This window comes from Parasteatoda tepidariorum, chromosome 4 (assembly GCF_043381705.1).
Source record: "Parasteatoda tepidariorum isolate YZ-2023 chromosome 4, CAS_Ptep_4.0, whole genome shotgun sequence".
Classification (NCBI taxonomy): domain Eukaryota; kingdom Metazoa; phylum Arthropoda; class Arachnida; order Araneae; family Theridiidae; genus Parasteatoda; species Parasteatoda tepidariorum.
In genome coordinates this window covers 99311485-99323465 of record NC_092207.1, presented here as the reverse complement: position 1 = coordinate 99323465, position 11981 = coordinate 99311485, and the positions used below count along the sequence as shown (strand labels likewise).

The 11981-nt window shown below is 33.1% G+C and overlaps 1 protein-coding gene across 1 annotated transcript in view; it reads right to left on the bottom strand.

The window, feature by feature from the left end:
• LOC107441182 (RNA polymerase I subunit RpI12) overlaps positions 1-11954 on the bottom strand; it is a 14648-nt gene extending 2694 nt beyond the window's left edge. Inside the window, exons 1-3 of the mRNA XM_016054342.4 lie at positions 11679-11954; positions 2027-2133; positions 1509-1621 (exon numbers count right to left, since the gene is read on the bottom strand). Coding sequence (XP_015909828.1) covers positions 1509-1621; positions 2027-2133; positions 11679-11814 — 356 coding nt within the window. The 5' untranslated portion in view covers positions 11815-11954. The remainder of the gene's footprint in view (positions 1-1508; positions 1622-2026; positions 2134-11678) is intronic.
• Positions 11955-11981: the final 27 nt, after the last annotated feature.

Genomic DNA, 11981 nt, shown 5'->3' with positions numbered 1-11981 from the left:
TCCTCTCACAATTCATCATATTTTAATAACGTGTTCATGTTTTAATCAACATCGTTTAAAGTTTTTTGGAAGTTCTATTTTATGCATGCAAGATTTGTTGGATGGGATTCACCATCCGAACATTTTTGCATTTTTACGTGCCGTTGGTATTTTTAACTGCATATAAAAGTTTTAACACATCTACTGTTTTATACACTCTTATCACCTTTGCTCATTTTACTTAGTATTTCGCGCGTTTCATATTGTATTCATACTTTTATCTTGTTTTATTCACTTTGTACTGTTTTATCAGTTTTAATTGTGCTGCAATTAACATTCCGCATTCACTCATACGTTTGAACTGTTTCACCATATTGTTTGGCGCAGCATGTCCTCATTTGGACCTTGTGCCACTAAACCCTACATTCAATCAATCAAAACAAAACAGATTTAGAAACAAGCTCCGAAGGACAAGCGGCAGAGATAACTCTTAGTCTGACTAAAATCGAAAATAAATGTAACCCCCTTTCATATAATTTTTTTTAACCGCATCTACAAAATTCTCGAATTGTCTCAAAGACGACAGAACGTCTAGGATTCCAGACCTCACGAATGCCAGCCAGTCTTGAAAACTATCGCGACTGGCACGTCAGAAAGGAACCAGTGATCGTTCTCGCCCGTAACAGTATCACGTGAATTTGGTTTCAAAAATACAACCCTATTATAGTAAATGTTTTATCAGTATTCTGAGAAATACCGTGAGAAAAAAAAAGTAGGCATAAGGCAAATAAAAATATATAGTCTTAAAAAAAAATAACCCGCATAATTTCAACAAAATTTTTTATTTTTTTCTGTATTATTTTTTAAATTCACTTTGTCTGAGCTCAAGGGGGGGGGGTTTAAACCTCTAAACCCCCCCCCCCTTGCGTACGCCCCTGTGTATGAGTATAGCTACGCTATATCCAAAAAGTTGAAGAAAATTTTTTAGGTCAATACTAATAATTAATTTGCAGTAGAGAATTTAAAACCAAGGACAACTTGATCAACAAAATAAACAAAAAACATTAAATGATTCATAAAATCCATACAGTAATAATGAATGAAAATATGGGACTGAGAAAAATATTATATTAGAAACCAATGAACTCAAAAGGAGAAAAAAAAAGGGATGGTTAGATGATGCAACAAAAGATCTAATCATAATGAAAATTGCCAACTGGAAATCTAACGTTTGAAACAACATTATTCAGTAAGCACAGTGTCACAAAAAGATTAAAATACAATAAGACGTAAATAAAACAACAAGTGTGTGAAAAAAGTCATTGTAAAAACAAGAATGAGTTCGCAAAGAAATTTATTACAAGCTATAAAATAGAAAAGCATAGTTAAAACAATTTATATGTATAAAAGTAAACCATAATTTTGGTTATAAAAATTAAGCAGTAACAAAAATACTCTTTCAATAATTCACAGTTAATTAATATAAAGAAGTTAGTATAATTTTTAGTAGTATATCATGATTTACTTACTGACAGTTAGGACAAGAATAGAATACTGTCTGCCCTTCATCTGCAGAACGAGTCTGGAGTGTGGCATAACTCATACCCTGATTGCCACATTTAGAACATACTCTATCCTGAACCTAAACAAATCAACACAAAATATTTATTTGAAAACAAAAAATATAAAAGTTACAAAAAAATATAAAAAACTAAATTTACAAAGACAAACTAAAAATCTATGATATTGTTAAAAAATATATATATACACTGAAAACAATTAACAATTTTTGGTATAAATTAATAAATTATGACTTTTTTTTAAAAAAAAATATTTTAAGAGGTCCTGAAATTTTAATTTTTCCAGGTTTAAGACCTCTTCTTTTTTTTCTAAATTAACAAAAAAATTTCTTTTCCCTGGTGTTCCCTGAGTTTTTTTTATGCTAATTTTAAATTTTCCTAAAAGCATATCAATATATACAGAGCACTGTCTAAAGCACAATCTACAAACGAAAGAGATAATGAAATTGAACTACATAAAAATGTACCATGGGGCCTGTAGCTGAATCGGCATTCTTTTCATTTTCTTTTCTCCTTTTGAAGCTATTTTTACTATTATATTTTGTTTCATATTCAACGGTAATGCCATTGAAAACTGAAATAAAAAATACAAATAAATAAGAGAAAAAATTTATCAGAAAAAGAAATTTATAAAAACAGAAAAATTTCCCAAAATAAATGCAACCAGTTGATTAACCACCAGTTTTGATGACCTGCATCTTTAATCAGATGCCATTAGTTCTCACTTTTAATAGTTTGTACTTGGTAGATAAGTATATCATTGCAAAAATTCATCTTATCAAATGACTCTAAACAAATATAACATCTAAATCATTTTTGTTCTCATGATTCAATTTTCAAGCCAATTTTAATGGTTTAAGAAATTGATTACAAATGTGCTAATTTATAATTATTTTTTTAAAAAATTACGCCCACCATCGTTTTCTCAGACTTAAGGCGTCTTGCAGTCCAATACAATAGTGAAGTAGCTCCAGAAGGCGAGAGGGAACGAAAGTCGTCACAGGAGCGAATGTCAAGAAGAGAGGTCCAATTAAATAGACGCTCGCCAGTCATAGGCGAAGTGTTACAGAGCACACAAAGAGGTGAATTGACCAAGTTAATTTTAAATACAGTAGAGCGCCGATTATCCGAACTGCTCGGGACCGAACGTGGTTCGGATAATTAGAAAGATGTTGAAAATCTAGTTTAAATGATTATTATTTATGCACTAACTTCCCTTCAAACTTTTTTTATTCTTAGGACTGGCAGTACTATCCGAAATAGCTCTGGCATGCTTAAAAGTTTTTTTTTTTTCATTTTGTAAATATTTTTAATTAATTTTTTTAAAACTTTTTTTTTTCATTTTAAATTATTTATATCATATTTCAGCTTTTTAAATTTTTTTTTATCAATTACAGATTTTATCACATTTTTCATTGCAAAAGAAATCCAGCAAAGGCTTTTGTTTCAATAAAGATGGTCTTTTTCGAGCAGCCATATCTCTTATTCTTTTTAGATAAATCAACTGAACTAGATCAACATCATTTTGACATTTTAGCCAAGTCATTGCAATATCTAATGAATTGCTTGCTTCTAAATGAGAAGGTCCACTATCTTGAATTTGATCACCTACTTCTTCCTCTTCGTCTGTGGAATTCCGATTTTCATTCAAAATTTCAGCAACAATTTCATCATCATTTAAAATTTGAAATTCTGGGTTGTTTTCAGTGTCTCGACACCAGTGTTCTATTTCTTCTGCTGTATAACTTGGCATCTTTTAATCGGGAAGATCTACTTGTTCAGAAACTTCAGTTTCGTTTATTTTTTTTTTAAGAATTTTATTTCAAGATTTAAGATTCCAAGCACTGTAATCACTAATCATTAACCATAAGTGACAAGTACCCATCTCGCAATTGTAGAACTTCAGCACATATCTATTCATAAACTCCTTCCTCATTTCAAACCATTGTAGACTGTCAAATTGAAGCTCGCATTCTTGGAAGATAATTTTCAGTTGAAGAGGGCTAAAAGAGTATGTAGGTTTAACTGTATAACAATACACGTATGTATTGGCTACTATAAGAAAGCTGCTAAAAAAAGTTGTAAATCAAATATGGTCTTCAGATGTAGTGGAAATTATTTATTCTACTAAATTTAGAAAAATTGTCGATAAGTCAAAAAGCATGCTAAACTTTAAAAAAAAGCGAACTTGGGCATGGTTCGGATAATTGGACGTTCGGATAATCGGCGCTCTACTGTAGACGGGCCTGCAACTAGTCATGTCCAGTAATTATTCTAAGACAAGCAACTCTCTTGGCCCTGGGAAGGAGGGAAAGATGAAACCGCTGCTGGCCACCAAGAAGGCTAGCCCAGTATTTTCCATCAGCTAAGTTCCTAAGAGCAGATATTGCTGTGTCTGAATTTGCTCTTAAGAAGCCACCTTGTATTTCTAAGAGGAACTGGATGAGAAAGTGGATGCAATGCCTCTCTAGCTAACATGCCAGCCCATTTATTTCCGTCGATGCAACAATGGCCAGGGATCCACTGGAGGACTACCTCTCTTCCGGAACAAAGAAGAGAGTCGATGCATTGTTTACACTCAGATTCAATGTCAGAGGGGTATAAATTATATTCAGGAATAGTCTGGATTGCAGCCTGAGAATCGACAAAGATAACAATGATTTGTTCAGATGGTTCACCAATAGCTATAATAGCCATAAGGATTGCAAACATTTCTTCATCAAAATTATCTGCCCAAGTGTCAAGAGGTTCTCTAAGGCTGAAATATTTGGAGTAAGCACCGGCTCCAGCTCTACCAGTTGAGAGAGTGGCGGATCCATCAGTAAAAACCTGCAGCCATTCCTGACAAGGGTATCTCTCGTGCATAGTGGCCAGAGTAATAGGATACATCTCAGTATGGTGGAAGTCCGATTCCCGGACAGGCTGTACCAAGTCAAATCTAGCAGTGGCATATCTCAGAAGGCCTGTAAAAACAGACGGCCTATAGATGCAAAGTTTGGAGTTGGAGACCTCAAAGATCTCTGCAAGTCTCCGGTACTCAATTTATTATTTTTTTTAAAGATTTAAGTCTAGTTTGAGGAAGAATGTAATACGGCCAAAAATGATCCTTTCTCAACAATCTTTCACCAAGAGAGAGGGCAGCATAAGTTCGTCTGTCAGATAAATTATAAATTTCTGCCTGTAGCTGCATGGCAGGAATAGGAGTTGAAATCGCAGAACCAGTGATGAGTCTTAGTGCTTTATTTTGAACCAAATCGAGTTTTGATATCACACTGTCCGAGGCAGTAACAAGGATTTCTGAACCATAGTCTAATACTGGTTTAATGTAAGAAGTAAATATGGAAGCAAGGACACTTTGGGATGAACCCCACTTTATTTTAGCCATTCCAAGGATTTCTAATTTTTTTTTATTGAGATAACGAATTACAAAATGCAAAAAAGTAAATAATTAGTATGTTATTCCCCAACTAAAAGCGAGAATATGGCCCAAAATATTAGAGTAAAAATATATTACATATTCAATTTAAAAAAAATTAATTTATTTGATCCAATAATTTTTTTTGTTGAAGTTGATGCTTCTGCAGGGGTGATTGTGAGTTCAAGTCAAAATTCCGGAAAATTTCCTGAATTTGAAAAAAAAAAACAAAAAAGAAACAGTTTAAATTGAAAAATTAGAAAAATATTTAAACAAGGTTTTTTTTTTTCCTTTTTCTCAATATTTCTTAGTTTACTAAAAATATATTTAAAATTTTACTCATACTTATACCATTTACACATACCTATGATAACCTGGAGAAGTAATTAAAATTTACAAATATGCCTTTTTTTTGAGTTAATGATTATAACAACTATTTAGTGATAAAAAATGAATATTAATCATGAATATAAGCTTATAAAGTATCTCTGTGGCTCTCCCTTACAAACAAATTAAATAAACTGTGTTTTTAAGTTCCACCTTTAAAAATTTGATTTCCGGAAACTTAAGTGAATAATGATTTTTTGAAACGTCTGGACTTTCGATCTCCGGAAACTTCCGGATCACAGTTAGCGAAAAATCCGGAAATCAGGATTTTTTCCGGAGCACAATCAGCCCTGCTTCTGTTACTTTAAATTAGTAACATGTATACAATTGTTATTTTTATAAGTATCTTGCAGAAAGATATTAGTATTAGAGAGGTATGTCGCAGAAAACTTGAAAAAATTCTGCCACAGGGTTAGAAATTTTTTAAGCAAATTGAAAACTTTTGATTCAGAATAATAGAACCTGTTTACACCAAGATAATTCCACCAAAATAATTTGCTTTTTACAAATAGCGGGTGATCATCTGGCGAGCCAGGTTGAATGTTTTCTATATAATTAATCATTTCCTTATAAAAATATTATTTCTTAAAAATTATATTATGGGTCCCGGACCTATTTTTATGTTTAATAACTCATAAAATAATAAAGATAGATTAAAATTAATAACATAAATGGTTAGATAGACTTAAAAAGTTTCATGACCCTTGTCAATGAACTTCCACGTGTGTCCCCTTCGTCGCACGGAGAATATCAAGTCGATAGTCAACTTCACGCCAGGTGGCGGCAAGCATGTCAGCATCCACAGAGTCTATTGCGGTTGCAATTCTGGCTTTTAGGTCATCAATGTTCAACACTATCCTCCTGTAAACATTGTCCTTTATAAATCCCCAAAGAAAGAAGTCAAAATGTAAGATAAAAAGCAAAGAAACCCTGAAAGTCAGAAAATGTACCTTCTATTTAAAATTAGAACGATTTAAAACAATGACGTGTAAAAAGAAAAAAATTTGAATATGTACCTAAATTATTGACTGGCGTTAATTTAATCCAAAGAATTCGAAACTATTTAAGTGTTGAAATTTCAGTCACATAAAGCTATTTATTAATTATGTGTAAGAACACATAGTAAATAAGATGATTTAACACAAAAATCCAGTTTAAATTGCACATAATTTATCTTTATTTTTCCATATAAGTATTTAAATAAAAAAAATATCCTATTTTCTACAGCACATAAATTTTAATACAACTTGTATCAGTTCTTCAATATAATGAAATGGTTATAAAAAAAATCCAACTATTGACAACACATCACTTAACCATCATTTCTTAAAAAAAATCCTATTTTTGTTTGTTTCACTTTATTTTGATTCTCCTGTTCCATTTTTCTTTTTATCTGACTTCCCTCAATGCCCGGAACATTTTGTACCCTACTACTGATAGAGCAAGACTCCTGCGGTTCTGAATGATCAGTTGATAATTCCGATAAATTGGAGGTAACACTCTCTGAACTGAGTATTTGATTATAACTACTCCAGCTACTCAATAGATTTCGTCCAAAATTTCCTTGTATGGGTTCATTCATCGGATCTTCACTGCCAAAAACATCACACGTGCTTTGACCCAGAGAGTTCAAATAATACTTTACTGTTTGAATAGTCTAAGCTTCAAATGTTTAGAGATGTTCTGCTTTCAGTTACAATATCATCCATATAATTAAAGGCGCTTTCAACAGAAGGTCCATGAAAACAGGACAAGACAGCCTTAACCATTTTAGAAAGTACAGGATATTTAAGCTTATTTCCATTTTTTACCTTCATAACATAAATCCAGAAAGAGATTAAATCATCACTCTGCCAACAGGACAGAGTGCTATCTGTCTGATAGTCTCTTAGCTCTGAATCTAAGATAGAAACTTCCTCTTTGGCAATAACACTAGGTAAAAGTTCAGCCAAATTCGTCAACGTAGTAAAGGTTGTCGTTTCTCCTCTTAAGGCAGGATTTCAGGCTGATAATTTAATTAGTAGAGAATTGTTCAAAGGCAATTTTTTTAACATATACAATGCACAATGAGAATAGGCAGTTTTTAAAACCTCCTTCATTTCTTTCATGTCCGAATAATGTGCTTCTTGTGTGCCCGTAAATATCAGTCTATCAGGAAGATAGTTTCTTTTTTGTTGGTGACATCAATCTTGAGAATTTCAGAATATGAATCAATCTTCGAAATTAATTCATGCTTTAGGAAAAAAGTTAGTTAGGTTGTTAGGTAAATTTTTTAGTTAGGTTGAACATCTATACATGTAGTTCGTGTAATTGACATTCTTTTCTCTGGAAAAGTTTCACATAACAGTTAAAATGTGGTAGAACTGACTCATAAACTTTTATGAGAAACAGAGTTTTTTTCTGCTGTTCAAATAATCTTTGATCTAATTAACTATTCTTCTCTTTCTATCTTTGCCTTCAGTGGTTAAAGTTTTTTGTTTCAAGCCACTTTGGATTTCTTTGATAGATTTTATTTCATGAGAAAGTAGTTCTCGCCGTTGATATACTTCAGTTAACAGATCTTCATATAGCACATCCACATCTATCCATGAAAAATAAAAAACCAACAATGCATCCCATAAATATTTCAGGCCCTCTGTCACTACTAACACATAAAGCCAATGATGATCAGGTCGAGAAAGTGGCTTTAATGGCTTTATTTTAAGAAAATTCTTCTTCTTCATTGGCCTGACAGCCCAGGATAGGCCCTTGCCTTCCGCAGAGTTGAACTCCAAGCTCTTCTACCTTGGCCAGAGACATCCAATTTGTGACTTTTAGAATATTTAAATCACTTTCGAGGCAGTCAAGCTATCTAAGTCTAGGTCTTCCTCTTTTTCGAGTGCCTAATGGTCTGGCACAGAAGATCTTTTTTGTAACGCGGTTATTATCTATTCTTGATAGGTGTCCCGCCCATTTGATTCTCTGAATTGCAATATATTTGACTACATCAGGTTCTTTAAATAGTATGTAAAGTTCGGAGTTAGTTCTTCTTCTCCAGATATTGTTACATTTAAGGCCACCAAATATGCTTCTTAAAATTTTTCTTTCAAACACAGAAATAGTGTGCTTTACTTTTTCTGTCATTGTCCAAGTCTCAGCAGAGTAAGTAAGAATGGGTCTTATCAAACTTTTGTATATCAGAATCTTTGTTTTTCTGCTGATGAAGTTAGATTTCAGATACTTTTTAAGACCGAAAAAACATCGATTAGCTGCTTTGACTCTACTACGGATCTCAGGCAGGATGTCGTTAAGCAAAATAAATTAAATTAAGAACATATGAAGAAGCCTCTTCACGCGAAACGTGACGAAAATGACAAATGATCATTGAAACTTACTACGTAAATCGTCGGTTTTTCTATATTCATTTCATTTTTTACAAAATACTTAAAAAAAAATTAATTTCAATATTAATTTTAAAAAAAAGGAATCTCACATAACACGAGCCGAAACTTGCAAAGGAAAAAACTAAGGTTAAAATAACTAAGAGAAAAAAAGTTAGCAATTAAAAGAAACTATACAAATTACAGTTATAAAACAAACTAACAAAGGATAACTGAGAAAAAACAAACTAGCAATCATTAATGAGCACATAAAAACGCAAGCTAACAAGAAAATGCAAAAAAAATATCCNTGACTCTACTACGGATCTCAGGCAGGATGTCGTTAAGCAAAATAAATTAAATTAAGAACATATGAAGAAGACTCTTCACGCGAAACATGACGAAAATGACAAATGATCATTGAAACTTACTACGTAAATCGTCGGTTTTTCTACATTCATTTCATTTTTTACAAAATACTTTAAAAAAATTAATTTCAATATTAATTTTTAAAAAAAGAATCTCACATAACACGAGCCGAAACTTGCAAAGGAAAAAACTAAGGTTAAAATAACTAAGAGAAAAAAAGTTAGCAATTAAAAGAAACTATACAAATTACAGTTATAAAATAAACTAACAAAGGATAACTGAGAAAAAACAAACTAGCAATCATTAATGAGCACATAAAAACGCAAGCTAACAAGAAAATGCAAAAAAAAATATCCAGAAAAAAATAAAATAAAAGAAACAGGCTAACAACCAATAACGATCAAAAACAAGCTAGCAATTAACAAAAAAAAAAAAAATAACAGTTAAAAGCAAAATAAATAAAAGAAATGAGAGAGCGAAATAATAACGCACAAGAGTAAGGACACTATAGCAATGATGATAAGACTCCAAGAACTGGCTGACCGTTCAAAAGCATAGCCAACGCGCAAATTCCTAGACCTTGAAAACTAATTCATTGCCAACTAATTCATTCAAAAATAACGAAGAACTACTTTTCGGAAGCGTAGTATTACATTTCCTACCTTTCCCTGTAATGCCACTTGAGGTGAAGGAGTTGAGTATATTAACCAAAAGAGCAATAAAAATCCCGCTTTCGGTTTCAACTGTGAGTAGAAATACGAGAAATCATTAGGGGGAGGGGGGAGGAGTGAATAGGAGGTATCATCTTTATCCCCCTCAAGAGCAGAGAACCACACTCAGCCAGCAGGACAGGAAATGCTCCCTCCAACATTCCAATCCAACTCATTCTCGTTCTTCAACTCTCGCCCGGCAAAAGATAAGAAAGAAAACAAAAATGTGTGAACGTAAAGCAATAAAATTCCAAAAAGTAATTCTTGAGAGACCCGGAATATTTTCTTTACAAACCCGGAAATCCGGGGTAGCCCCGGAAAACCACCACCCCTGGTTACATCAGGTGATCTGGGTGGCCAAGAAATTGGACCTCCTCGCCTACAGAAAAGACGGTCTTATCAGTCGTATACTTAGACATGTTGGAAAACTTCGTATTTCCACAACTAGAAGAGCTTCAACCACATGTCTTTTTGCAACAAGATGGTGCACCACCACATTGGGGTATCATCGTTCGCAGTTCATTAAATGACCATTTTCTAGGAAGATGAATTGGGCGAGGAGGTCCAATTCCTTGGCCACCCAGATCACCTGATATAACCCCGCTGGACTTTTTACTTTGGGGATTTATAAAGGACAATGTTTACAGGAGGATCGTGTCGAACATTGATAATCTAAAAGCCAGAATTACAACCGCAATAGCCTCTGTGGATGCTGACGTGCTTGCCGCTACCTGGCGTGAAATTGACTATCCACTTGATATTCTCCGTGCGACGAAGGGGGCACACGTGGAAGTTCATTGACAAGGGTCATGAAACTTTTTGAGTTTATCTAACCATTTATGTTATTAATTTTAATCTATTTTTATTATTTTATGAGTTATTAAACATCAAAATGGGTCCGGGACTTTATAAACACCCTGTATATTCTGTAAAAGTTTTAATACAGATGGAAAGTGAGCAGTTGAAAAGCAATTTTTTTTTTTGACAGTTGAGATCTGCATTTTCCAGGTAGAATTTTTCTAAACCATTCAACAATGCTCTTCTATCACTGTCAAGGTGTAAATTCACCTCTTTGTTAGTGTAGACTTGTTAGTAAGATTTGAGCATTTTGGGCAGCATTGCGTCAATGCAACCTACACATTGTGTTGCAACAGTCGGCAACAACAGTTTTTCCTTTTTTTAAAACAATTTTCTTCTAGAACTCAATCTTAGTGGTTCAAGGGAGTGACCGCAAATATGCTAATTATTTAGTGCAGATGATATTTTAAGTTACGAAATCAGATACAAAAATGTACTTTTTCTAAATAAATTTATACAAAATAATTTATACAAAATAAAATTCATTCTGCATGCGCGTATACTTTTCGCGCCCCCTATGATAGCCAAAGTGTCAATTGAATTTTGGAACTCGGAATAAAAATGTGATATATGTAGAGGTGCAGCGCGGGTTATGCATGGGATATTTCCGTATCATGATCTGTGGCAGAATAATCGCCAACTTCCAGGCAGCGGCCTGCTGAAAACTATAAAAAAAAAATTACACAGAAGGAGACCAACTCGAAAGGTATAATCGTAACCACCCCTCGGACAAACATCTACATGTATTTTTTTTCTTTTTAATTTGCATGTTCAAAATCTATTTGGCACCTTGGCGTGACAGATCACGATACAGGAATATCCCCCTATGCATTTCATGTTGGTCATCCTTTAGTGATGTTTTTCTCGTTACTCGTAGGTCATTGTCCAGAAGTTTCGAAAACTTGGCGATTATTTTGAAGCAGGTACCCTATTATTGAATGATTATACATATTTAGTTCTGACATCTGTGATAAATATCTGTCTTACGAAACACAACGATGATTTTATCTCTTGTACTCACTATTTATGTCATTTTTAAAACCACATCCAACACAAACAATGAAAGGTTCTCTTCCGGGTAGTGGAAGAATGGTTCCACATTCAAAACAAAACTCTGCATCACCAACAAAAGTTGATTTGTTTTTTAAACTAGCCATGGATATTTAATAATGTTCCAAATAACCTTGCCTAATCGTGCTTTTTAAAGATGAGAATTAAATGAGACGTGCTTAATATGAGAATTACCAACTGTTTGACAAAATACTTGATTTTAAACAATAGAATTTTGTTTTAATAATATCCGCTGCTTATTTTTGTTCAACCA